We start from the raw sequence: 25,482 nt of genomic DNA, 5'->3' as shown, positions 1-25,482 counted from the left end.
TTTCCCCTGGCAGCTTTGATCATCAGCAGCAACAGACTTTGTTTTTGTAACACTGGATGGAAATGCAGGCATACCGTAAATTTATTGCTATATGGCTGCAGCTGTTGGTGGTACAGTTTTTTTTTTCTTTTGAAGCACAGGCATGCATGTATTATTGATACTGAGCCTGTAAACAGCTGTTCCTTTAACTACATTGTTTTCAACTATACCATGCAAATTATATGTCTATAAACAAAATAAGTAACATGGTTTGCATATGTAAAGTGACTGTAATGGGAGTGCAGGTGTGGAAATTAAAACACCAATAAAGAATAATGCACTTTGAAAATCAGACAACCTTTCCTTTCCTAACACTGTTGCCTATGATACTGCAAGGTTTTCTAGTGCAGTGGTTTTCAACCTCTTTTCATTTGTGGACCCTGAAAAAATGTCTAATGGACGTGCAGACCCCATTGGAAATCTTAGACATAATCTGCGGACCCCCAGGGGTCCGTGGACCATAGGTTGAAAACCACTGTTCTAATGCAATATACTGATCTCAGATGAAAAGACTGCTTTGTGAATCTTTTTTAATGATAGAAATCTACAAGTGATTAGAAGAGTGAAATGTGAGTCAAATGCAAACAGCACCATAATGTAGGTCCATCTCTGAGATGAAATTAAAATTAGAGCTGGCTGGAAAACTTTGAAGGAACAGTTTTTGTTTGGAAAATGCAGTTGAACTCAAAATACTTTGTGAAATCATGTAATTTTCTCTAAATTTTGTCATGAAGTAAATAGGGGTGGCGAAGTTCTGATAGTGTTAAAACAGGCTGTTTCAACATTTTCTGAACAAACTGTTTTGATTTTTTCCTTTTTAAATGACTTTTCATTTAGAATTTTAAATTGTCTTAAATTAAATGTTTCAGCTGATCTGAAATGAATTCTTAAAAAAGTTTCTTTCACAGAAAATTTTGAAACTTTGGGTTTCTGTTCTGAATTGGAATGAAAACAAATTCTGGAATTTCAAAATCCTCCATGAAACAGAAATTCCATTCTCTGCCGGCTCTAATTAAATAGTGCTAGATAACGCCACGTGACATTGAGCTTTTCTCTTTGTATGTCACAGTTTTGTGAATGTCAGTAGTAGACAATAATCCATTAAGTCTTGATGCTACTGTTTGTGAATGTTTTGTTGTTCTACTCTTGTGTGTGAGGATTCTAACAAATGAATTTTCACACAGGAAAGCCTTAATTAAATATTTTCAAACTTTTAAAACTAAATATCCAGAAGTTTAATTAGTCCAATAATTAAGTTTAATTAGTCTAGTTGCTCATTGTCTGAAAACATCTGAGTATGGGACAGAGATTGTTGTACCTAATTTGTACTATCTAAAGATAGTAGAGGGTTTACCATTTGGCAACCACTATACAGGGTCCATGCTTTCAATTAAAAATAAAATGGCATTACATTCCATGTGTTCATGCATTTTCTGATTTTTATATTTTGTAGTTTTAAATAAAACCTTTTTACTTCGTTATTCTGGACCTGTCTCGCAAAAAGCAGCAATATGAACGGGGGCATTCAAACACACACACCAGGCCTGCTTCAACTGAAGTTAATGGCAAAAAAAACCAAACCACCATTGACATCAGTGTAAGCAGAACTGGGCCCTTATTTCTCATTGAAATCACAGCTGTATAAGATTTGTTTCACCAGACCAACACTGGTAAGAAAAAGAGTTATTAGGTTTGGAGCTTCTGCATTGCAGAGATTACTGTGCCTTAGCTTCTGATACTTGAATGCTTCTGATTTGGCAGTACTGGTCCATTCTTTCTGCGGTTTTTTCAAAGGCATGGCCTCCTTATCTCACTTTTATTTATGTTTTTCCTGCAGGAGAAAATACAAGAAAACATCACAGAGGTAAGAGTAAGTCACAGAAGGCTCGGAAGGTGTTTGTAAATCGGCTGTCCCTTAAAGAAGTTGAAGAAAAAATTTACTTTCATGTATTGGTTTTAATGTACCAGTATTTAACATATTGGTTTTGTTCATCGTGGGAATCCATTTCACAGACAGTTGCCCTCTCTGAGGCACAATACTGTACTTATTACTCAAAACTCCCAGGGGTGTTAGTGGGAATTTTGACTGAGTAAGCGCTGAAGGATTTGGTTGTGAGCCCTAACAAATTTTCTCTCAATCCCTTCTGCAAGATCTGCCAGTTCTTACTTTAATCAGTACACATGCAGTAATAAAAAATTTGATTTGTTGGCTTTTAGTCTTGCTGATGACACGTGCCTTTGCAGGAGACCAAAGGCAGATTGGGATCCCGTTGATAAACAGACCCTATTACTGCCAAAAGATCTAGTTATCTTACTGTGTCCTTGCAGTCGGGAAGCCTAGTAGTGTTTCTCTGATTCATTGCTCTCTGGGGAGCATTGTTTTTGTTTGCTTTCAGATTGTGTGCTTGGCAGTGGTGACTCTAGGTCAAAGTTTTAGAGTGGGACACTGCAATTTGCCCTAATTGTATCAGATTATTATTTGGGGGCTTAATCCTGCAAAGTGCTGGGCATCTTCCATTGACTTCAGTAGGAGGTGAGGGTACTTTGCACTGTGAAGGATTGAGTCCTGAAGGCATTCTGAATGTGTCCCTCAGTGCTGTGTTGTGGCTATTCCAGTGAGGTCCTACTGCTGCTGCTTTGGAGATCTTTGTATTGGACTGTGCAGTTGTACCCTGCGCACTGTGGGACACTGGAACAGCTGCTGTGCATGAATCTACTTAACACAATAGCTCTCCCAGATGATAAACAGCTTTCAATGTTGTAAAGAATTGGAATGAAGGTAAATGTATGTTTCTCACTGGGCTGGTGCCCCAATAGTAGAACCTGTGCTGTTTGTTTGTCTTCAGCTGAGCTGTATTTCTTGCATGTTTCATTTGCTGCTGGCTTGATCTGCTAGTTAATTATGTCGTTATGGATGTACCTGTAGCGAGAGGTGTTTGGCTGCTGTGAGATGATTTGTAGGGAGCAGAAAATAATTTCCTAGAAGCTGAACTATCACTATGTACATATTTTGTATTGCTTTCATTGACCTGAGTACACAATCTAATTTGTGTTGTCTATATATGTTACTATGACATCAGTGTGAGAGTGTGTCTTCAGGTGGTGGGGTTTTTTATATGAGGATGTACTTAAGCTAGCATTGTAAGCATCAGAAGAGAGGTAAATTAGAATATAAGCTCATAGAAATAAGCCCAATATCCATGTATTTATCAACTTAACTGAGAACTAAAATGTTCGAGAGATGTTTATGGCATATCTGGTTGTGTGTTTTTGGTAATCCGTATGCAGTTACTCCTCCTGCTCCCCACTAATGGGGGTTAAGTTTTTTATGTCATTTGGGATTTTTGTTCAATTACTGATTTATCTCTGTGTGCGTGGTGTGTGTAGTTTGTTCTTGTGCTGGTATCAGTGTCTGTTGGCTGGTGAAATCCACGCTTTCCACAACAGGATATATATGCTTTTTGGCCTTATGTTATGAGACAATTGGTACTGGCCCCAGGGAGGTAAGAAGTCCATTGCAGGAGCCTGTGCACAGCAATTACTTAACATCCAGTAATGATAACCCTTCTTAGCAAGTGATAGCTGTCAGCCAGAATACTATGGACTGCAGCAAGTTATTCTTTGTGCCTGGAAACCAGGCTCTGCCTGCCTGTAGGGCAAAATGGCTGGCTTTGAGCTTCAATCTTGGCTTTGCAAGGTATCACACATGGTATGTATGACCATCTGAGGTGGAAGTTTAATGTGCTCAAGTACTCCCAGGAAAAGATGCTGCAGGATGGAAATACAATAGCACCCCAAAGTGGCACCTATCTTTTGAATGGGGGTTTCCAAAAATATGGAAATGATTTGATTCCAGTCTTCAGCCTTGGTTTCCTTCCTCTATTCATTAATCATGTCTTTTTGTTTTTCTTTCTTTCTTTCACACGAAAGAATCTGTGATTTCAAATGTCATCAAACCCAGAAGGGCGACAGCTGTAATGGTCTTTTGTTTGCTTTTGCATCTAGTTTCACATGCTTATCTATTGGTGGTAGTATTGTTAATTATTAATTATTTATATAGCGATGTATATAGATCATTGGCAGCAGTTAAAATATTGGAAGGAAATATCCATGCTTTCAGCATCTTACAGTTAAGGACTGATTTATATTGAGGCCAGCTGTATCCTATGAACAGAACAGAAAGTCACTTCACGGAGCAAAATATTGGAGTAATAGAGGGTGGAGGCTTTCTGTTTTGCCCAGGGCAGCCAGATCCTTACAGTCTGTCTTGGCTGATGTGAGACATTGTGGCAGTCTTAGTGTATGCCAATACATATTAGATTTTGTTCTTTTGTATCTTTATATATGATGGATTCAAGTAATATTTGCAACTGATTGGGAATTTTTGATGAGATGTGTTTTCATCAGAAAATGCTGATTTGCCGAAATCTCTCTCTAGATTTTTGCAAAATTTTTTGAAAGGCCTCAGTTCCATCCTGATGCTGAATGAAACCAAATGCCAAAACTTTGACATTTTTCACCAAATGGAATTATTTTTTTCCAGGCAGCCCTAGTGAATGCTTATGGGAAGGGGGTAGGTTTAGAAGATAAAATAAAAAAAGAGCAAGTTAAAAATCACTTAGAAAAGTTAGATGCCTGCAAGTCACCAGGGCCTGATGAAATGCATCCTAGAATACTCAAGGAGTTAATAGAGGAGGTATCTGAGCCTCTAGCTATTATCTTTGGAAAGTCATGGGAGATGGGAGAGATTCCAGAAGACTGGAAAAGGGCAAATATAGTGCCCATCTATAAAAAGGGAAATAAAAACAACCCAGGAAACTACAGACCAGTTAGTTTTAATTCTGTACCAGGGAAGATGATGGAGCAAGTAATTAAAGAAATCATCTGCAAACACTTGGAAGGTGGTAAGGTGATAGGGAATAGCCAGCATGGATTTGTAAAGAACAAATCGTGTCAAACCAATCTGATAGCTTTCTTTGATAGGATAACGAGTCTTGTGGATAAGGGAGAAGCGGTGGATGTGGTATACCTAGACTTTAGTAAGGCATTTGATACGGTCTCGCATGATATCCTTATCGATAAACTAGGCAAATACAATTTAGATGGGGCTACTATAAGGTGGGTGCATAACTGGCTGGATAACCGTACTCAGAGAGTAGTTATTAATGGCTCCCAATCCTGCTGGAAAGGTATAACAAGTGGGGTTCCGCAGGGGTCTGTTTTGGGACCGGCTCTGTTCAATATCTTCATCAACGACTTAGATGTTGGCATAGAAAGTACGCTTATTAAGTTTGCGGACGATACCAAACTGGGAGGGATTGCAACTGCTTTGGAGGACAGGGTCAAAATTCAAAATGATCTGGACAAATTGGAGAAATGGTCTGAGGTAAACCGGATGAAGTTCAATAAAGACAAATGCAAAGTGCTCCACTTAGGAAGGAACAATCAGTTTCACACATACAGAATGGGAAGATACTGTCTAGGAAGGAGTATGGCAGAAAGAGATCTAGGGGTCATAGTGGACCACAAGCTAAATATGAGTCAACAGTGTGATACTGTTGCAAAAAAAGCAAACGTGATTCTGGGATGCATTAACAGGTGTGTTGTAAACAAGACACGAGAAGTCATTCTTCCGCTCTACTCTGCGCTGGTTAGGCCTCAACTGGAGTATTGTGTCCAGTTCTGGGCACCGCATTTCAAGAAAGATGTGGAGAAATTGGAGAGGGTCCAGAGAAGAGCAACAAGAATGATTAAAGGTCTTGAGAACATGACCTATGAAGGAAGGCTGAAAGAATTGGGTTTATTTAGTTTGGAAAAGAGAAGACTGAGAGGGGACATGATAGCAGTTTTCAGGTATCTAAAAGGGTGTCATCAGGAGGAGGGAGAAAACTTGTTCACCTTAGCCTCTAATGATAGAACAAGAAGCAATGGGCTTAAACTGCAGCAAGGGAGATTTAGGTTGGACATTAGGAAAAAGTTCCTAACTGTCAGGGTAGTTAAACACTGGAATAAATTGCCTAGGGAGGTTGTGGAATCTCCATCTCTGGAGATATTTAAGAGTAGGTTAGATAAATGTCTATCCAGGATGGTTTAGACAGTATTTGGTCCTGCCATGAGGGCAGGGGACTGGACTCGATGACCTCTCGAGGTCCCTTCCAGTCCTAGAGTCTATGAGTCTAGTAATATTACAGTATGAAAAATCTGCAAGTGTTGTTAAATTGTTGTATGCACAGCTAGCCCTCAAGACTGAAACTGTTATGCATCTGTTCACTCTAATATACTGTATTTTGTACACAGACTACTCTGATTTGCAATTCATACAAAGTTTTAAGTACTGCCAATAAATTGTTTATTCACTGGCCAAGGATGCTTGAGAAGTTCAATCCAGGCAAAAGAAACATGTCCTTACAAATAAAGGATTGTAATCATCATGATTTTTATTGGTTTTGGATTTTGTGATATACCTTATGTTTTTATTAAAAAAACAGTGCAAAAGATTCTCCTGCAAGTGAAATCTGCGCAATTACCTTAATGACATTTTCATGTCTTGTTCAATGCCATATTCACCATACAATAAGCAACAGCTTGAATTGGTCTTTTGCATGATTATTTTTTCAGATGTAGATAATCATTTACAATATTATCATGGCCTATCTACCTGGGTATTTGTATGGCCTCATCACTATATTATTTGAGCCATACTAAAATTGTAATTATGACAAATATAGACCCTTGCAATAATTGCAGTAACTGAAATGCTTTAAAAACTACTGTAGATTGATATAATTTTCTTCATAAACTTGGATGTTCCACAGATATCTAAGCAATTCTAAATTCAACAGTCCCAAATTAGTTCCTGAATTAGTGAGCTGTGATGCAAATTAGTCACCGCAGGACCAGAGACACTGGTTATTTTACTCAGCATGTAGGGCATCTGTCATCTTCTCATCTAGTTAATCTCGAGTTAATGAAAACTAGATATATATTTTGATCGTTACCTAAGAGATTTTACAGGGTAGATAAATAACTAGCACAGAAGCAGAAACTTTCTAGGACTGTCAGATCCCAAGTTGTTTTCATTTTTCATATGGCAGGACTGTTCTATTCCGTTATTGAGACTGAATTACACTCATATCACTCAATTGTATGAAGCCTGATCTTGTGAAGTGCTCATTACCTCCTTAGAGCTGCTTAGCACTCTCAATTGCTATAGAAGTTGATGGGTATGTAGGGCACCCAGCACCTTTCAGGAAGCACTAAGCTGGTATCTGGCTGATTGGATTTATCATCTGTGTAGGTAAAATTCACCCCTATGGAGTGGACCCACCATGAGGGTTGTGCACTACTTAAGCTCTGAAAATGAGATTTAAGTAATGCATAGTCCTTGTATTGGCTCTGTGCATAGGGTACATATTTCTGTAGTTTGTCCACCAAGAATAATGCAAATATGGTCTGGCTCATTAGAATATTTGCATTGCTATTTTGATTGTTGTATATTGTCTCATTGCCTGATTTGGCTTTCTGCATGCAGTATTGAGATGCAGATGCCACTCTTCACAGTGATCTCATTCTAAACCAGGGGCTCTCAAACTGGCGGGAGTGACCCCTCAGGGGGTCGCAAGGTTATTACATGGGGGGTCGCAAGCTCTCAGCCTCCACCCCAAACCCCATTTTGCATCCAGCATTTTTAATGGTTTTAAATATATAAAAATGTGTTTTTCATTTATAAGGGGCGGGTGGCACTCAGAGGCTAGCTATGTGAAAGGGGTCACCAGTACAAAAGTTTGAGAACCACTGTTCTAAATAACTGAATAGCAGCAAAACTCATGACATTTTGTCCATCAGTTTGTTTTTAAAATAGCTTCTAGTACTGTGCATAAGATACAACATAAGACAGAAAATGTTACTAAGCTATATAAAAATGTGGCTGTGAGGGAAAAAAAAGCTTTGTAATAGGACCATGCAAAAACATTAAAGAGATACTATCAACTTGGTTACAGAAGTAGTGGGTTTTTTTTAAACTTCAGGATTCTGATAGTGCCCTTTAAAGTGCCCTGAAAGTTAAAACACCCAAAGAAAACCTTTAAAAAATTTTAAAAGGATTTTTTTTTCCATTCCCTTACTGATATTTAGAAGTGCTTCTGTGACAGGCATAAAAGCAACAGTACAAATTATGCATTTACTTTTCCCTCTCTTCTCTAGGGAAATCTGTGCTTTTTCAGTTTTGCTGCTGCAGTAACTGTTAAACACACTCTTACAAACTCTGGAAATGAACATGTATGTGAACCACCCCCTGTGGAAGTGTGTAAGAGTGGTGGTCTCATGCTAATACATGAGACAGGAAGTGAAACTGGCCATCAACATCTGGGGTAGAGATAGATAATTTTATATTGTTAGGTGCCAAGTAATTTTGTTTAAAAACTATTTAGTTCTCAGAAACAAGAAATGGGTGGGGCATTTCTTACTAATTGTTTCCCTTATTGCCAATTCAGAGGTGTGATTCTCACTATTTTTATCACAGTTTTTCACATAACTTAGGGGATACTGTGATTAAGACTAAGAAAAATAATCACAATTAATTAATGGCTATATTATTGTTAAAGAAGTGAAAATAAAACATTAAACAAAATGACACAAATGATAAACTGGTTACTTCAGTTACAATCTCTTCTGTGTGACTTTTCTGTGGGGAGCTTCTAGCAGAGATTACACCTCAGAGAGTGGGCCCTGCCTTTTGTGGGGCACTTTTTCTCTTGGTAAGCTTAGACCAAGGTCCTATTTCCCAAAATTGTCATGTATCCAATCTTCATATATCCTGATTCCTGAGATAACTAAGAAGGTTTATAAATGGGCAAGATAATTTTGTTTGAGGACAGGTGAATCCTGTTGTTTATTATTAATAGCAGCCAGTTTATAGATGGGCAATGTAAGCAATCTTAACTAAATCCTATGTGACTGAAGCAAATATTTAAATCAGTTACTTAGAAGAAGCCATTTAAGGAGCGGTCTTTAGACAGGCAAGTTAACCAATATTAGGAATATTAAATCTAGCTGTTTCTCTGTTTAGTCCCTGTCCCCTCTCTAGAATACATGTTCTAACCACCTGGTGATTAACAAGAGAAAGTTAATATTTTAAGTTACAATTGCATTTCAGTATTCCAGTAAAATCATTACAAGTTTTTAAATCTAATTCCTTAGGTAATTTCCTGTCACCAATCCATAATAACATCTTGTGGAGGTTCCTCAGATAGTGACACCAATTGAGATTTTTCCTGAGGGTTGGGGGAGGGAAATTTCAGTCCCTGTCCCATCCCTTATCCCACCCTGACAGGGACCCCATTCTGGTCCCTACTCCTCTCCCCTTGGTCGCCCTTGGTGGGGGAATTTCCCCTCTCTGATACTCACAGTGCAAGAACTGCTGCTGCTGGGAGTTGTAACACCATTTGGCCAGCTGGACAGAAGAGAAGCGGAGCCAAATTTGACCCTATGCTCCAAGTAGCAGTGTCGCTCACTGAAATGTGGCCTGGCTGCCCCTCCATCTACGTGCCATTTTTCCTTCCTTTTTCCATGAAATTGGGAAAAACATACCTCTTTCAGGCTTGTTTAAATATAAAATGGTTACTGTTATTCATTCATTGCCTCCATGACTTTGGGAGATAATATCATCCACCTTGTCTTTCTAATATCCTGGCTCCAAATGTATTGCCTGAGCACTAATTAATTCTCCATTAATATAAATATTCTATACTTTAATGGCCTCTAACATTAGTAATTTGTCTAGCAAGGTCATTCGAGTCCAAGTTGGTACATAAAGCATTTAGCCATTTAAATAGCAATGATATTAGGAGCTTGGCATTTTGTTAAAATATTTGCAAGGATGTATTTCACAAAGGTTTGCCATTTCCACATCTAAGAAGTAAACAAAAGGTTTAAAACATTTCCAGTTACTCATGTTTTTCCTGGAGCTTTAAACACACAAGTAGAAAAGAAAAGGGAGTTAGTATAGGTCTACTTTACTCCTAGATTTATTGCTCTGCTAATGCAACCCTACATTCCTTTCCACAATCAGGTCTTTTCCTAAAACATGAATATTTTACATGGTTTCTCTTCTTGAGATAAGGATTACATTTGTACCAACTGGTATCTTATACAAAGGGAAATGTCCTGGTCTAGATAAAACACTCTTGGGGTTCTCTCATTACTCAACTTTTTTGGCGTTACAATCTGTTTTGCTATTAAATATTTGGAACAAAGCACAGATTTCAATAACCAATACTTCTTTTAAATGTAGCACAAAATAAACTAGTACGAAGTTAAAGCAAAGTTTAAAAATGCAGTTTTTCTGACTTGGTATACCACTCTTAGGGGTAAGAAACTTGGTTTTATAGCTAAGGAGAGGTTGGTTTACTTCCTGACACTTGCTTGTGCTTGGGTAGGGTGACCAGATGTCCTGATTTTATAGGGACAGTCCTGATTTTTTGGGGCTTTGTCTTATATAGTCGCCTATTACCCTCCACCGCCGTCCTGATTTTTCACACTTCCTGTCTGGTCACCCTAGCTTGGGAGCTAGAAGCAGAAGCCTCCTGCAATTTCTTTAACCAGCCTGAACATTTTACAACACAAACTTGTTAAACATAAATGGTATTGTTCTATTTTCAGGTACCCTGACTATAACATACTTGTGGCAAATATTAATATTCAGTAAAGGCACAAACAAGTTTGTAATTACCTAATATTAAAAAGATATTAGTTGTAATAATTTTATGAATGTCATTTTTGCATCACTATCGAGATCTGTCCACTATACAAAGTCAAATGTCAAAAAACAACAAACAAACAACAAAAAACTGAATGTTTTTCTTTCTCTCTAATACTTTTTAGTTGTAATCTTCAGCGTTACTCGTAGTAATAAATTTTTAGATGGATATATGATATTCAAGTGGCTGGTGTCCTAAGGAAGCATGCAAATATTTAGTTCTTTAAGTGCCTAATTTTGTGTACTTGCTTACTTGTGTGCCTGTTGAGGTTTTGGTCTAGTATAATGTTCCTTGAATAAATCTTTTCTCTTAATACTTTTAGGATATGACATTGCTACCATGTGTGCTGTTGCCCTGGGAAGATGCATGGAGTTAATTCTGATCTCTATTCAAGTTAAGCAGTGGAAAAAATGTGCTTAAGGAAGTTGATTATTTAAAGGATGGAACAGACAGTTATAAGTGGCAACAGTTGTCAGTAATAAGCTTTAAAAATATCAGCGTGGCATTGAATAAGTCTTGGCATCCGGCATTTTGTTTCATTTGACTATGTACTTAGTCCAATATCATTTAGTTCTGACATTATTTAATTTTTATAGCTTATCTACTGACCTTGCAAAGTTATCTTAATTACAATTTTAAAAAAAATCCTTAATTCCTTAAGCTTTACAAGTAATTATAATGCTGCTCAGCTCAAATTAAGTAATTTTAAAAATATATGTTTAATAAGCTGACAAAATTCCAGCAACGTATATGATGCTTCCATGATACATTAGAGGATTACTGTTTAATAACTGACAGAAAAAGCATTTATCCTTTTGAGAACCTGATCTTGCAAGGTGCTGATCATCCTCAACTCCTACTGGCTTCAACAGGAGTTCAGAGAACTCAGTACCTCACTGGATTGGGCCCTAAAACTAATAACATCTGGCTAGTGAGGCTGCAGATCAGGTTATTCATAGTGGCAGTTCATAGTCCTTTATAATGGCAACGGATAACGAATGGGGCTTAGAAAGAGTAAGAATGACTCTACAACAGGGGTCGGCAACCTTTCAGCAATGGTGTGCCGAGTCTTCATTTATTCACTCTAATTTAAGGTTGTGCGTGCCAGTAATACATTTTAATGTTTCTCAAAGGTCTCTCTCTCTAAGTCTATAATATATAACTAAACTATCGTTGTATGTAAAGCAAATACATTTTTTAAAATGTTTAAGAAGCATCATTTAAAATTAAATTAAAATGCAGAGCCCTCCGGGCCCATGGTCAGTACGCAGGCAGTGTGAGTGCCACTGAAAATCAGCTCATGTGCCACCGGTTGCCTACCCCTGCTGTACAGCCTGGTGGTTAGGACACTCACTTAATATGAGTTGTGGAAGACCAAGTTCACATCCTTGTCCAATGACTAGTTAGAAAATGTGGAACAGCTTCAACATGAGAGATTCTCTCTCTCTTCAACGATTAGCTAGACAGTCGGCCGTAGCGATCGTTCACCATGTGGTCTGTTCCTGCGCAACTGCAAAGGCTTGACGGTCTGAGAGTCCAACATTGGAACATACTTGATGAACCCATATAATAGGGGGTCTTCCTCTGGGCTACCTCCACCCCTCGGTTGGTGGAATTTTATCCTGGAAGTTACAAGCCACCTGGAGAACAGCGGTCGCAGGGATGTTTTGTGGCATCCTTGTGACATGTCTGAGAAGCGTAAGGCATCACCTGCGGATAATGGCCCTAGTAGTCTGTAGACCCAAGCGACCATAAACATCTGCATTACAGCTGAAGTCATTCCACTTTATGGCCAATATACAATGTTGATATTGTGTGTGGAAAACCTCCAGCTTTGTCCAGTCTGAGCAGCATAGTGTCCATGTTTCGCAGCCGTACAACAATGTGGGAAGGATACAGCTTGAATAAATCCTAAACTTGGTTGTCATATTAAGATGATGTTGATTCCATATCTGTTGTAAACGGCCCATGGCAGATGCTGCTATGCCAATCTGATGAAGAATGTCCGTGTGAGAATTGGAGGAGCTGGTAAGCAGAGGCGGCAGGTTTGTATAATTTTTGGTGGTGCCCAGAATGGATCCAAGTCTCTCCCCTCTCCCCACACCTGCCTTGTAAGCTGATATTTTTTTTTTTAATAATGTAAAATTGGACTGGAAACAGTAAGTGTTTAACAGTTTCCCTATATTGCACAATATCACTATCGTAAGAAAAAATTATTTAACTCAGAATATCAATTTTATTAATACTCTTTTGAATATGGAAGCAGCCAAGCACTCTTGGATCAATAACTCTCAAAAGCAAAAAGCTCTAATTCGCTATTGTACTCCAGCCATGTAAATCTTGATAGCCAAGACTGATGAAAACTCCTTTTCTTATCTTTTAGATTTGCCACATCTTTCTTTTGTATAACTTCAGTTTGCAAGCTGGGTTTCAAACTCAGGCCATCACTTGCAGAATTACCCTTTTGTTCTTTTTCTCTGGGTAACTTTATTAAGAATTTATCCATTGATTATTATTACACAAAATTAATGAGGTGGGGACGAGGGGTTTGGAGTGTGGGAGGGGGCTCAGGGTAGGGGAGAGGGTTGAGGTATGGGAGCGAGGGCTGCAGGGTGGGGCTAGGGATGAGGGTTTCATGGTGCAGGAGGGGGCTGGGGCAGAGGGTTGGGGTGGGGGGGATGAGGGCTTTGGCTGGGGGTGAGGGCTCTGAGGTGGGGCTAGGGATGAGGAGTTTGGGGTGTGGGAGGGGCTTGGGCAGAGGGTTGGGGTGCGGGGGTAATGGCTATGGGTGGGGCCGGGGATGAGGGATTCATGGTGCAGGAGGGGGCTCAGGGCTGGGGCAGAGGGTTGGGGTGCAGGGGGATGAGGACTCTGGCTAGGGGTGCGGGCTCTGGGGTGGGGCTGAGGATGAGGGGTAAGAGATTCCTTTCCTCTCTCAGGCTGGAAAGCAGGCAGAACTGGATTATTGACATGGTTGTGCAGAGCATTACTACTGGGGATGTATGCTGATTTAACTGGATTTGTTGTTTTAACTATTATACAAATGTTTCAGCCTAGTAACCAAGATGAAAGGAATCTAAAAGGATACATCTTCATTAATGTGCGTAGGGAAGTAAATGTGAAACTCTGTTATTGGGGACATGGCCAGCCTGAAAGCCATATATTATAAACAAGTATTTCTTTACCTATTTATGACTCTCTCACAGTCTACATATTGCTTATCTTCGACAATGAACATAAGGTGCTTCCAAGTTGTCAGTGCTGTAATGTTTGGGTTGCGAACACTTGATGGAAATTTGTCCTTGCTATAAAACCAGTGTTTTCAATGGAATTCTAAAGAATATTGGGGAATATTTTTCTGTGGGTCTTAAGGGTTTGTTTTTATAAAACTAATTTTTTAGATCAAGTGGAGTTGTCGCCTTACTAAGGACTTGTCTACACTGGGGTTTCACACTGAGATAAACTGTGCCAGCATGAGTCATGGTTAACTGGGCATGGATAGTCTACACTAGGGGCTTGCAGAAATTTGGCTATGTTGGTGTAAAATAATCCTGTGCAGACAAGGCCGACAGGTCAGACATTCTAGCACCCACAGCAGTGCACCCCTAAGAACCACTTATAAAGAACAAAGGAAAGAAATGCCAATTCCTAAGCAAAGAATTGGGCTAGGGATGAGGGGTTCACGATGCAAGAGGGGGCTCAGGACTGGGGTTGAATCAAATGCAGCCTTAAGATCAGCATACGCTACGTGCAGGGGCTTCCTGAACTAATGATGTATCACCAACAACAAGTGAAGGGCCAAAATGGCATCTAATGTGGACTTGTTCTACATAAAGTCTGAGTGTTGGGGACAACTCTTCTGATGTAGCAAAGGCTCCAGGCATACCAGCAAAACACGTGCAAATACCTTCTCTGGAACGGAGAGCAAGGTGATTGGCATGTAGCTCTTACATTCACTGCATGGCCCTTTGCCTTTAGAGAATGAGATCACAATACCATCCTTCCCAGCAGTTGGCTGGGTTCCAGTTCCCCACACCAGACGAAAGATGGCCAGAAATGATTCTGCTACAGGATCAATAGCACATTTTAGCAGCCCTGAGGGGATGCCATCAGCTCCGGCCGTGTGTCCGTTTTTCAGTTAAGAAATGGCACATTTCACTTCATCCAATGTTGGTGCATCAGTACAAATGTATGGATCCGGCACTGCAGTGACTGCCAGATCATCAGACTCTCAACAAGCGGCAGCTGGAGGATGGTTCAGGGCACTGTGATAATGTTCTACCCAGCGTGAAAGAACATCATCATCCTATTTACATGGATGGCTTTGGCTGTCGTTCAGGATGCCATTTGTAGTGACTACCTCTTGACCGCCGAGGTTGTGAATGGCGTGGAATGCTGGCTTCAAGTCGCCTGTGGCTAAGCCAAATTTGATATCATCTGCCATTTGGTTATAATATGCTTCACGATCGCAGAATGTAAAGGTGTTAAATTTTTGCTTCAGTTGATTACCAGTGCGCTTATCACCATGCTGGTGGGCTGCGGCCTTCAGTTTCATTATCTGGAAGGCCTCTTATGATAGTCATGGATGGCGTGCTGGATGCCTATAGCCAATCATTTGCTCAGCAGATTGGTTGAGGGAGAAGAGAACAGGGACCAGGCAAACTCCATGTCACCTGGCAGATTAGCTAGAGCCGAAACTCTGTTGCTGATGTCAATACAAAACCTGTTGTCTAAACCTGGCACATGGAGTGCATCGATGTCAAACTTCTTCATCATCTCAGAAGACTTAGCTGCCTGTTGGAACATCAGTGCCATACAGGTGACCACTAGATGACGATCTGTTCACTGTGCATTCTGCCCCACGATATGATTGACTTGAGAGAGTCCCAGACCAGAATACTCCATACCCAAGGCTACTCTCCTCCAATGTGTAACATCCAAGTTCATATCCCTTTTTCATATCAGGCAGAGGGGCGAAACTGAACCCAGGCTTCCCATATCCCCGATGAGTGCTCTAACTACTGAGCTAAAGATTATATAAGGGAGCTGCTTCTCTCCCTCCTCGCCATGTTTTGTGAATCTAGTCCTCCTTTGTCTGCATCAAACGTCTGAAATCTAAATGAAAAATTGCAAGTTGGGTCAAAATAAAACATTTTGTTTCAACATTACTGAAACATTTTGATTTTTTTGGTCAAAGCTCTGGCAACCTCAGCATGACTTTGCAAATCATTTTAAGTTGACCAAAAACTGCATTTACAGTGAATAAACTATTAGCTGAAAAAACTTCACCTAGCTCTAATGTAAAGTAATTTGAAAAATCAGGTTCTAGATGCTACAATTTTGGCATCCAAAATTAGTGGGCACTTTTGATTGTAAACACTCTGCGCCTCAGTTCCTTATGTGTAAACCTGGGATAATACCACTGCCTCATCTCACACAGGTGTTGTTAAGATAAGTTAATGTTTGTGAAGCACTCAAATGAGCACCATAGAAATGCCCAAGAAGAAACTAATAATTCTGTCTTCAGAGCAAAGTTGGAATATTGGGCAGTAAATAAGGCCTGGGGCCACAAGCTGAGGAGTGAGGAGGAAATTAAATATTTAATAGCTCCAGATTCAGTGAGTGCCATCCCTCCTATGTACTGAATGAGGCAGGGACCTGTTGAAAACATATGGGAATAATGTAATTAAAGACTGTCTCATAAGTTACAATGCATATGCACAAAGAAGCTGAATTAAGGTTGCACAAGCAACTTCAATTATGGCATTTTCTACCTTTTGAGTGTTTGAGTTTGCAACTATAATAAGTGTCTTTTAATGTAGATTTTTGTAGCCTAGTAAGATAGCAGAGGCATTGAATAGTTCTGAACTGAGGAATTGTCTATCTAAGCGCTAGGTAAACAAAACTAAATTAAATTTGTCCTTCAGTTCTCTGAGGGGAAATTCTGGTGCACACTGCCTAGCTTAAGTTAAGTATCAGAGGGGTAGCCGTGTTAGTCTGGATCTGTAAAAGCGGCTTAAGTTACTTGCCTGAATTCTGGAGAATTCCACAGGGGGAAGGGTAGGGGAACTTTACTACTCAGGAAGAGCCATACTGTTAGGCCAAAGCAGCTTCTACTGCCCTAAAACACCTTAATCGATAGCGTCTCTGGAGGGTGGGGCGAGGTGGGGGTGGGAATGACTGAGGAAAATACACAGCTTCAAATGTTCCAGCCTCCATAGTTGCTGGTGCTGGGGGTGCTGCTGCACCTCCTGGCTTGAAGTGGTTTCCATCATATACAGGGTTTACAGTTTGGTTCAATGGCTATTAGCACCCCTGCTATACAAACTGTTCCAGCACCTCTGCCAGCTCTTTTATTCATACCTGTAGACCAAGGAGTGTCTGTGAAGTTGGTCTCTACATAGGCCATGTGCTCCTTTATGGACAGTGCCTGGAATCCTGCCCTACCTTCCCCTGCTAAGGTGGTGCAATCATTCCTTGATAAAATCACTGCTGACAAAGTCCAGCTGATAGTAATCAGCGACTGCTGTCATAAAAAAAAAATTGAGAAATGAAAATCATCTCTGCAGAGCAATGGAACCTCTTCTCTGATTGTGGGGCAAATGGAGAAAGACAGTAGTCTTTTAGAATACTCTGAACTTCCCAAATGTGATTAAACAGTAACCAGCTTCCCTCATTCTTACATTTATTCCTATTTTCTCTTTAAAACCCCCCTATCATTTTAATTTTGACATATTTTTTCTGCTTGGTATTATACAGTTCTGAGTACTTGTGAATCGGTAAAATACAAGATCCTAAGGCTTAACAAGTATTACAAAATGTTGAATGATCATAAGTATTGTCCAATGTCACTTAAAAATATTTTTCTGTGATAGTGGGGAACTTTATTCTAACAATGAGATATATTACACACAAATGAACTTCAATAGCTTCCTCAAATGTATAAAATTAGCTTAAGTCATCTCTGACTCTGGTGATGGGCATCAGTATAAAGCCTTACGATAGATACACCTCTACCCCGCTATAACGTGACCTGCTATAACACAGGTTCACATATAGCCCGGTAGCAGTGGGGCTCCGGTGGTGCTTTAAAGGGTCCAGGGCTCCGGCTGCTGCTGGGAGCCCCGGGTCCTTTAAATCACTGCTGGAGCCCTGCCGCCGCTACCCTGGGGCTGCGGCAGTGGGGCTTGGGCAGCACTTTAAAGGGTCCGGGGCTGCGGCGGGGAGCCCTAGGCCCTTTAAATCACTGCTGGAGCCCTGCCACCGCTACCCCGGGGCTGCAGCAGCAGGGCTCCACCGGCAATTTAAAGTGCCCGGGTTCTCTGCAGCGTCTGGACCCCGGAGATCTTTAAATCACCACTGCAGCCCTGCCACTGCTACCACGATGTAATGGCATTTCACCTATAACACAGTAGGGATTTTTGGCTCCCCTTGACTGCGTTATGTCAGGGTAGAGGTGTAGTTGTAAAATGGAACAAAGCAGTATTGAACTTTTTCTGTGTTTACATTTAGGTGAAGTTCACCTTTGTGCAGAGGGCCACAGAGGTGCTGGAACAATTTTTATAGTGGAGGTGCTGAAAGCAGAAAGCATGTGTTTGGTTGTTGTTACTACTTCAAGGTGGGGTGCTACTGCATCCCCAGCATCCATAGTTCCTGCACCTCTGGAGGGCCAGGGAAAACCTATGTACCATTTCAGTGGAACTTACAAGGTGAAATATGCTTTGTATTGGTCGTCCACCTGGGACAGAATTTCACCCTTTGTGTTTAGAATCATGGCAACACCAACTAGACCAGGGATCAGCAACCTTTGGCCCGCGCCACTTCCCGCAGCCCTCATTGGCCTGAAACGGCCAGTGGGAGCTGCAATCAGCCGAACCTGCGGACGCTGCAAGTAAACAAACCGTCTCGGCCCACCAGCAGATTTCCCTGATGGGACGCATGCCAAAGGTTGCCGATCCCTGAACTAGACGCTTAAATTTCAAAGCTTCTGTACTGCAGTTTCAAAAGTTTGGGTCAAATTCTGGCCAGCACCTGGAAACATGTGTAATAACCTCCTCCCCAAATGGATGCATTTGATGCTGCGAATCATAGAAGCTGGAAAAGAGACAGTTCATAAGTTATTTCTGTTCTATGTCCCAGACTCACAGAACCTGATTCTCCTCTGGCTGGGATGAAATTAAAATCAGGCTTAAAGCTTTTGTAATTTGTATAATAATACACGTGGATAAAAATATTCTATTCAGTATTTAATCATTAAACTGTTCTTGTGATAGGAGAACTTCAGAAATTAATTAGAGGGCCAGTAAAACAAACTTCTAGAAATATGGATGATTCTCTAAAACTCCTGAGTCTGCCAAGCTGGGCTGGAGAAATCTGTGCAGGAAAAAGGCAGGAAGGGGGGGAAGCAGTCTCATGAGGCTTCCAATACTGTATGCTTCTGTCTTCATTGTTGAATTGTTGTCTAGAGGTCATTGAAAAGAGGCAACTGGAGAGTTGATTTTCACCACTTATAGACGATGGTGACTGACACTCTATAAATAGCTGAGTTAGATTAGATGAAGAATAGCCTTTGTTTGTGGTATTTTGGCACTTCTGCTTCTGCCAGCTGGAGCCAGGAAATTGGATGTGTGAAAATGGAAAGCAATGGGGAGAAAAGTAAACCGAACCATATTATACCTTGAAACAGATTCAGATAGGCTTCTTTATGAGCTTTGGGATCGAGTTCCGGTTGACATTTATTTTGTCTGACTGGTTTGCCCTATTCTTGGATTGTGCAGTTTTCCTCCTTTACACATGTTGAACATATCCCTGCATTAGGTAGAATTTATATTAAGCATTCCACTGTCATTTTAGTGTTTTGAGACTTGGATTATTAGGAGTATGTGTGTGAGAGAGAGTATCTCTCATAGTATTTAATGTACACATAATTTCTATGAGAAAGGTAATGGAAACATGATAAAGAGATCAGTTAAAAATGTTCTAAACTTTCCATTATGACCTCCTGATTCTTCAGAGATAATTTTCCTATTATACAAGTCTCAGAAATAGTTTTGTTAGATGCAAAGCCAGCAAAATCTATTTGATAAAAATGAGGTAAAATTTGTTGTCGCAATTTCCTGGGAAAAAAATGCCAAGAACTGAGCAGATGCAGACACTAACCTACTCCTTGTCACTCCTTAGAGATGTCTTCCCTGTCACCTACAAGGTTCATTGTCATGGTACAATTCCCCACTCTGAACCTTAGCGTCCAAAAGATGAGGTACCAGCATGAATTCCTCTAAGCTCAATTACCAGCTTAGTATTTGTAGCGCTGCCACCAACCAGGAATTCCAGTGCCTGGTACACTCTGGTTCCCCCAAAACCTTGCCCGGGGAATCCCAAGACCCAGACCCTCTGGATCTTAACACAAGGAAAGAAAATCCTTTCCCCCACCGTTGCCTCTCCCAGGCTTCCCCTCCCTGGGTTACCCTGGAAGATCACTGTGATTCAAACTCCTTGAATCTTAAACAGAGAGGAAAATGCACCTTCCCCTCCTTTCTCTCTCCCCCTCCCGACTCTCCCTTGAGAGAGACAGTAATTCTAACACAGAGAGAATTAGCTCTCTCTCCCCTTCCTCCTTTCTCCCACCAATTCCCTGGTGCAATCCAGACCCCGTCCCCTGGGGTCTCACACTGGAATAACAATCAGGTTCTAAACGAAGACCTTTTAATTAAAACAGGAAAAACAGTAAAATTATCTTTTTAATTTAAATGGAATAGATACAGGTTTTAGCTATAGGCACTGGGAATACTCTCCCGCCTAAGTATTCAGTACAAATTAACAATCCTTTCAGCAAAAATACAAATTTGAATCCGTCCAGCCAAAGGCACAATTAAACTCCTTCCAGCAATGCACATTTGCAAATAAAGAACAAACATAAGCCTAACTCGCTTTATCTATATAGTACTCCCTATTTTGACTTATAAGGCCTGTCCAGGGAGATTTGGAGAGACCCTGGTTGCACGTCTGGTTGTTTAGCCCCCAGAGTGCCACAACCACCAAAACTAACAGCACACACAGAAACTTCCCTCCCTCAAGATTTGAAAGTATCCTGTCTCCTGATTGGTCCTCTGGTCAGGTGACAGCCAGGCTTACTGAACTTGTTAACCCTTTATAGTCAAAGAGATATAAAGTATTTCTGTGCTATTAACTTTTCTTATCTGTTTATGACATACATTAATAAGTGGAGTCAGCTTCCGCACTGGGTACCCATGTAAGTGTTCTGTGGTGAAATAGATGGTTCAGTCTCCGGTGCTGGATGATAACTGCCTGGGACCACGATTCAACAGCCTTATTTCTTATGGCACCTGGTACAAATATTAGCAAAGGTAGAGACTAAAGATCATTTTGCTTCTAAGTTTTACTTTTCTTTATAGTGTATTTTCTTTATATACTGGCACTGTAATATGTCTGCACTGGTCTCTGAAACACAGTGTTGTTCAGGAAACCAATAAAAACATAACATTGTAGTGATATTATTTCTTTCTCAATTTATACCTCCAAAATCCCCCCTCACCCAAGCATTGTTTCCTACTCCTTTCACATCAGCGGGTCCCTCCCCCCTGCCCTTTGCTTCCTGTCTTGCAGGGTGAATCTCAACTCGTCTTTCTTTATTTTACTCCACAAGGAAGATGAACTCTAGTCTTTACTCCTTGAGCCATCCTCTCCTCCCCCCGTCTCCCACCTAGTCTGCTGAAAGAAAAAAGGCAGCAAAAAATAAATGGGAAACTATAGCATCTGGGATCTCAATAAGCAAACTCATTTCTTTTATGTAATGTCACCATGCATTGTTCTTGAGCATTGTGCTGTCTAGGGGCATAAAATGAAGAAGAAAGACAACAAAAATAACTTGAGATGGATTTTACGGAATGATAAATTAGATCTGATTCTTAAGCCAGTAATCACATGAGCTCTGGACCATCTTCTGGTAGTCCATTGACCTAACCATTTAGCATTTGTAATGTATGAGCTGTAGCAAGTTCTAGGCAAGTTTTGCAGCACTAGGTAATTACAAAAAATTGGTTAAGTTATCCTAAAATGCAACAATTCTGTGACTAATTGAAAACCCCAGTGTCTTTGCTTTATCTCAAATTTTATTTGAATTGGTAATGAGTTGTTTTAATCCCTCTCTAGTTCAGTGGTCAAGTTGAAGGACAGAATGCGTTTGGGAGAGGGGGAGAGAGAGAAAGGGAAAACACGTTAGTATTTGACATTATTCATGGGGCTAATTGGTCAATGAATTTTCACTTCTGGAAGCTTCTCTTTAAATGGAGGAAATAAATATAACCCTTCTTAAGTTCCTAGCTTTCAAAATGTGTCTCACTTTCAACTTGTGCCCCTCTAGCATGTGCTAGAGAGGGCTCTCAAGTGACCCTGGAAAGAAAGTGTGGGGTGATTTCCCTGTCTCTGATTGAGCTCACTCCCTCTTGGGGCAAATTATCCCTCAGGGCACATAAAAATATTTGTGACAAGCACATATTACACTTTTGAGACAAGGTGGATTAGAGCAAATGACAGGTTTTTATTAAACAACGTCCTGGAGATGTGAAGAAACTCTCCCCTTTCTCCCGCTTCCTAGAAGGTGTTCTTCCTCCCGTCTCATTTCAGTTTATGTAGACTGAACTCGGTGTTTGTAGTAGCAAAATTCATGGTGTAACGGCTATGAAAAAAGTAGAAACCTTTCCTGTAAAGAACATTTTATTTGCCCTGTAGGGCTGCTCTTTTCCTCAGTTATAATTAGGATATGACGCTTTACTTTAGATGGGGAGACAAATGAACAGATTCACCACTCCTTCATGCCTTCTATTTGTGAGCATCACACTCTTTGGGGCACATAACTTTCACATGTTAAGGAGGAAATGGTTGTGGAGTCCTTTGTTAAAATACTGGAAGCACTCAATTTGCTGCTATGGAGAGCATGCGAAGAAGGGCTGTACTAGTAACTTTTTTGACAGATTGGCATCATAGTGCTAACTTTAAAAATGGAAAATAAACTTTAAGAAACCAAGGGGATTGGGCTTTGTTTGTGCATGCATTGGTTAAAAAAGCTGCCCAAGAATATATTTCATGTGTGTTATCCACTTTGTTTCTAGACCATAAATTCATTAAAATTACTCAGTAAATTGCAGCATGAAGAGGATTAAGGTGTAATTTGCTATATTTTATGGCGGGTGCCTCCCCTTTTCCTAATCCCATTCATCTACTAGTGAATCAGACGAGATAGGATCCTCATTATGGAATATCATATCATACATACTTGGCCAGTTTCTGAATTGATGTTTTACTCCTGGGTCTATTCTAGTCCAACTGATTTACCTGTCTGTTGTGTAGAAGAATGTTTGCTCCTCTATTTCTGTACAGTGTAAAGGTCAGATTTTCAGGTAGGTGTGTGCACTTGCTCGCGTGTACCTACCTGTACGTGCCTGAGTTTGCAATTACTCTGTGTAAATATTTGAAGTGTGTGTGTATTATAGTTCAGTTACTTGCCCACCCACAAGGCTAGTAAAATGTCTAACTGCCCGGGTATGTGCACAAATACCTGCTTGAGTATTTGCACATGCAAGTTAGGCAAGTATGTAAATGTATGTCCACATTATTTGCATTTAATTTAGAAAACCTGGTTGTTAACTTGCTAAAATTTGGCATATCTTATAAAGATCTCTTCTGTGTTTTGAATCAAGACTTTGGGAAAAGCAAAGTAGATATTACTTCTAATGGCTTAGCCTTGGTTTTTCACGACAGCATGTGTGAACAGGACTTTGGGGGTTTTTGGCAGCTCTACTATATATCAATGTCCAACCTGAATGAATGTTTTCAATATACACCTCTCCTTCGATATAATGCAACCCGATATAACACAAATTCGGATATAATGTGGTAAACCAGTGTTCTGGGGGTGGGAGAAGTGGGGGGCAGGGCTGCACACTCCGGTGAATCAAAGCAAGTTTGATATAACGTGGTTTCACCTATAACGGGGTAAGATTTTTTGGCTCCCAAGGACGGCGTTACATCAAGGTAGAGGTGTAGCTACTATCTGCTTACCTTAATGCTCATTCACAGTGTATAATCCCAAACTCTCTCTCATCTGGATACAACACTAGCTTCACAGAGAGGAAAGAATAATTGGTTGAACATAATTAAAGTGGTATAGATCAATCAAGATCTCTTTCTGAAGTGATTAGCTCTAACATGCACAAGTATTTTATCTCTAGGCTCCTGTGCAATGCAGTCAGATTTACTGGTGCATGTAATTAAGGTTCATTGCTTTGGAAAACTCCTTGACTAATATTTACATAAACATCCTTTCAACATGCTTCTAATTACTTTCTTGATTAGTACGTGATAAGTAAAAAAAAGAATTCCACTCTTTAAGTTAGCTTCATCTTGTTCATTATCGAAAGCAGTGCACTGTGCAGTACACGTAATTCTCTGTGGGAGATGCATATTCTCTAAGACAAAGAATTCTTCTAAGCTTGTTGTCCATTAGCTCATCTCACTGCTTTTCAAAGTCTAGAATTGTATTAGCAAAGATTGGATAAAAGCAGTTTTTTGGTCAGAAGTATAAGATTGCCAGTGGGAAATCTTCACTGTAGGTGGCACCTGACCTTGCTGACTTTTTCTCACAAAGATGTACATCAATGTCTGTTGTGAGAGTATTCTATGCTTAGAATCCTCTTGTACTAATTTCTTTGCTGGTTAAAGGACGGTTTTAATTCCAGACTTTCTCCAGTTCTTTCTCCAACACTCTAACTGAGCTACACACTGTTCACATATATTATCCCTGTCCATTTCTCACTTCTCAGTATTTGAACAAATTCCGACAACACTGATTAATCTGATTGTTGATTAGAGATCTGCCTACTTTTGTGACTAATGAGGTGGTGGCTGAAATATTTGTTATCATGTAGCAGATTTCAGAATCCTACCCCAGATCAGTAGTGAGCCAGAATAATTAGAATCTGATGTTGTTTGGTGGCCTGTGCGAAACGAGTTGGTGGCATCATTTCAGTTTGTAGTAATTATGAACCTATGTCTTGAAGCCACTACTTTGATACCTGTGCTTGGCTCTCCACTGAAGAGTCAAGGTACAGGAAAGATTAAGGCGCACTAGTGGTATAGGGCATTGTTGCATTGCTGCTAACTGTACTATATTGGCTCTGTAAATAAATAGAAGATCTTCAAAGAAGTCAGTCCTTCAACTCTTACCTGCACTAAATTTGCTTAGGAAAGAAATCTAAGGCTATTTTTAAAATATATCATACATTCTCTGAAAAGCAATCAGCTCGCTGTTACTTTTTCTTCATAGTGACTAAGCAGCTGATACGTTTGTACTTCTTACAAATAGGAATTATGTGATTGCCCCACCTCAAGGCAGTATGCTGACTATTTTCAGTTTGTGATTACACACATTTCTACTGGGACTCTGTCAACTACTAAACAATGGAAACAACAACATGATCTATTTCACTTTATAGATTTAATTGTAACGATTCATGGAATAGGAGCGCCAATGAAATGCTGAGTTGTCTCGGTTTTGCTCTTGGGTACATAGGGCTTGATCAGGAACAGAGCAGAAAGATGTGCAATGGAATTAGGGTTTAACTATAGCTGTCTAGGCTGTTTGTCAGTAAATATATTTAACAAATAT

General features: G+C 40.1%; 1 protein-coding gene across 6 annotated transcripts in view; it reads left to right on the top strand.

Moving 5' to 3' along the window:
- Positions 1-25,482, top strand: part of PDE1C (phosphodiesterase 1C) — a 498,893-nt gene that overhangs the window by 196,723 nt on the left and 276,688 nt on the right. For 5 of the 6 annotated variants that reach the window (XR_012655243.1, XM_075062574.1, XM_032767200.1 and 2 more), the window contains one exon: positions 1,877-1,903. The exons of the other annotated variant lie outside the window; for it this stretch is intronic. Coding sequence is in view for 4 of the 5 variants with exons in the window: in XM_075062574.1 (XP_074918675.1) it covers positions 1,877-1,903 (27 nt within the window). In the remaining variant the exon portion in view is untranslated. The remainder of the gene's footprint in view (positions 1-1,876; positions 1,904-25,482) is intronic. 6 annotated transcript variants of the gene reach the window in all.

This window comes from Chelonoidis abingdonii, chromosome 2 (genome assembly GCF_003597395.2).
Source record: "Chelonoidis abingdonii isolate Lonesome George chromosome 2, CheloAbing_2.0, whole genome shotgun sequence".
NCBI lineage: Eukaryota > Metazoa > Chordata > Testudines > Testudinidae > Chelonoidis > Chelonoidis abingdonii.
Note: the sequence above shows the minus strand (reverse complement) of the source record. Positions and strands in the feature narration are given on the sequence as shown.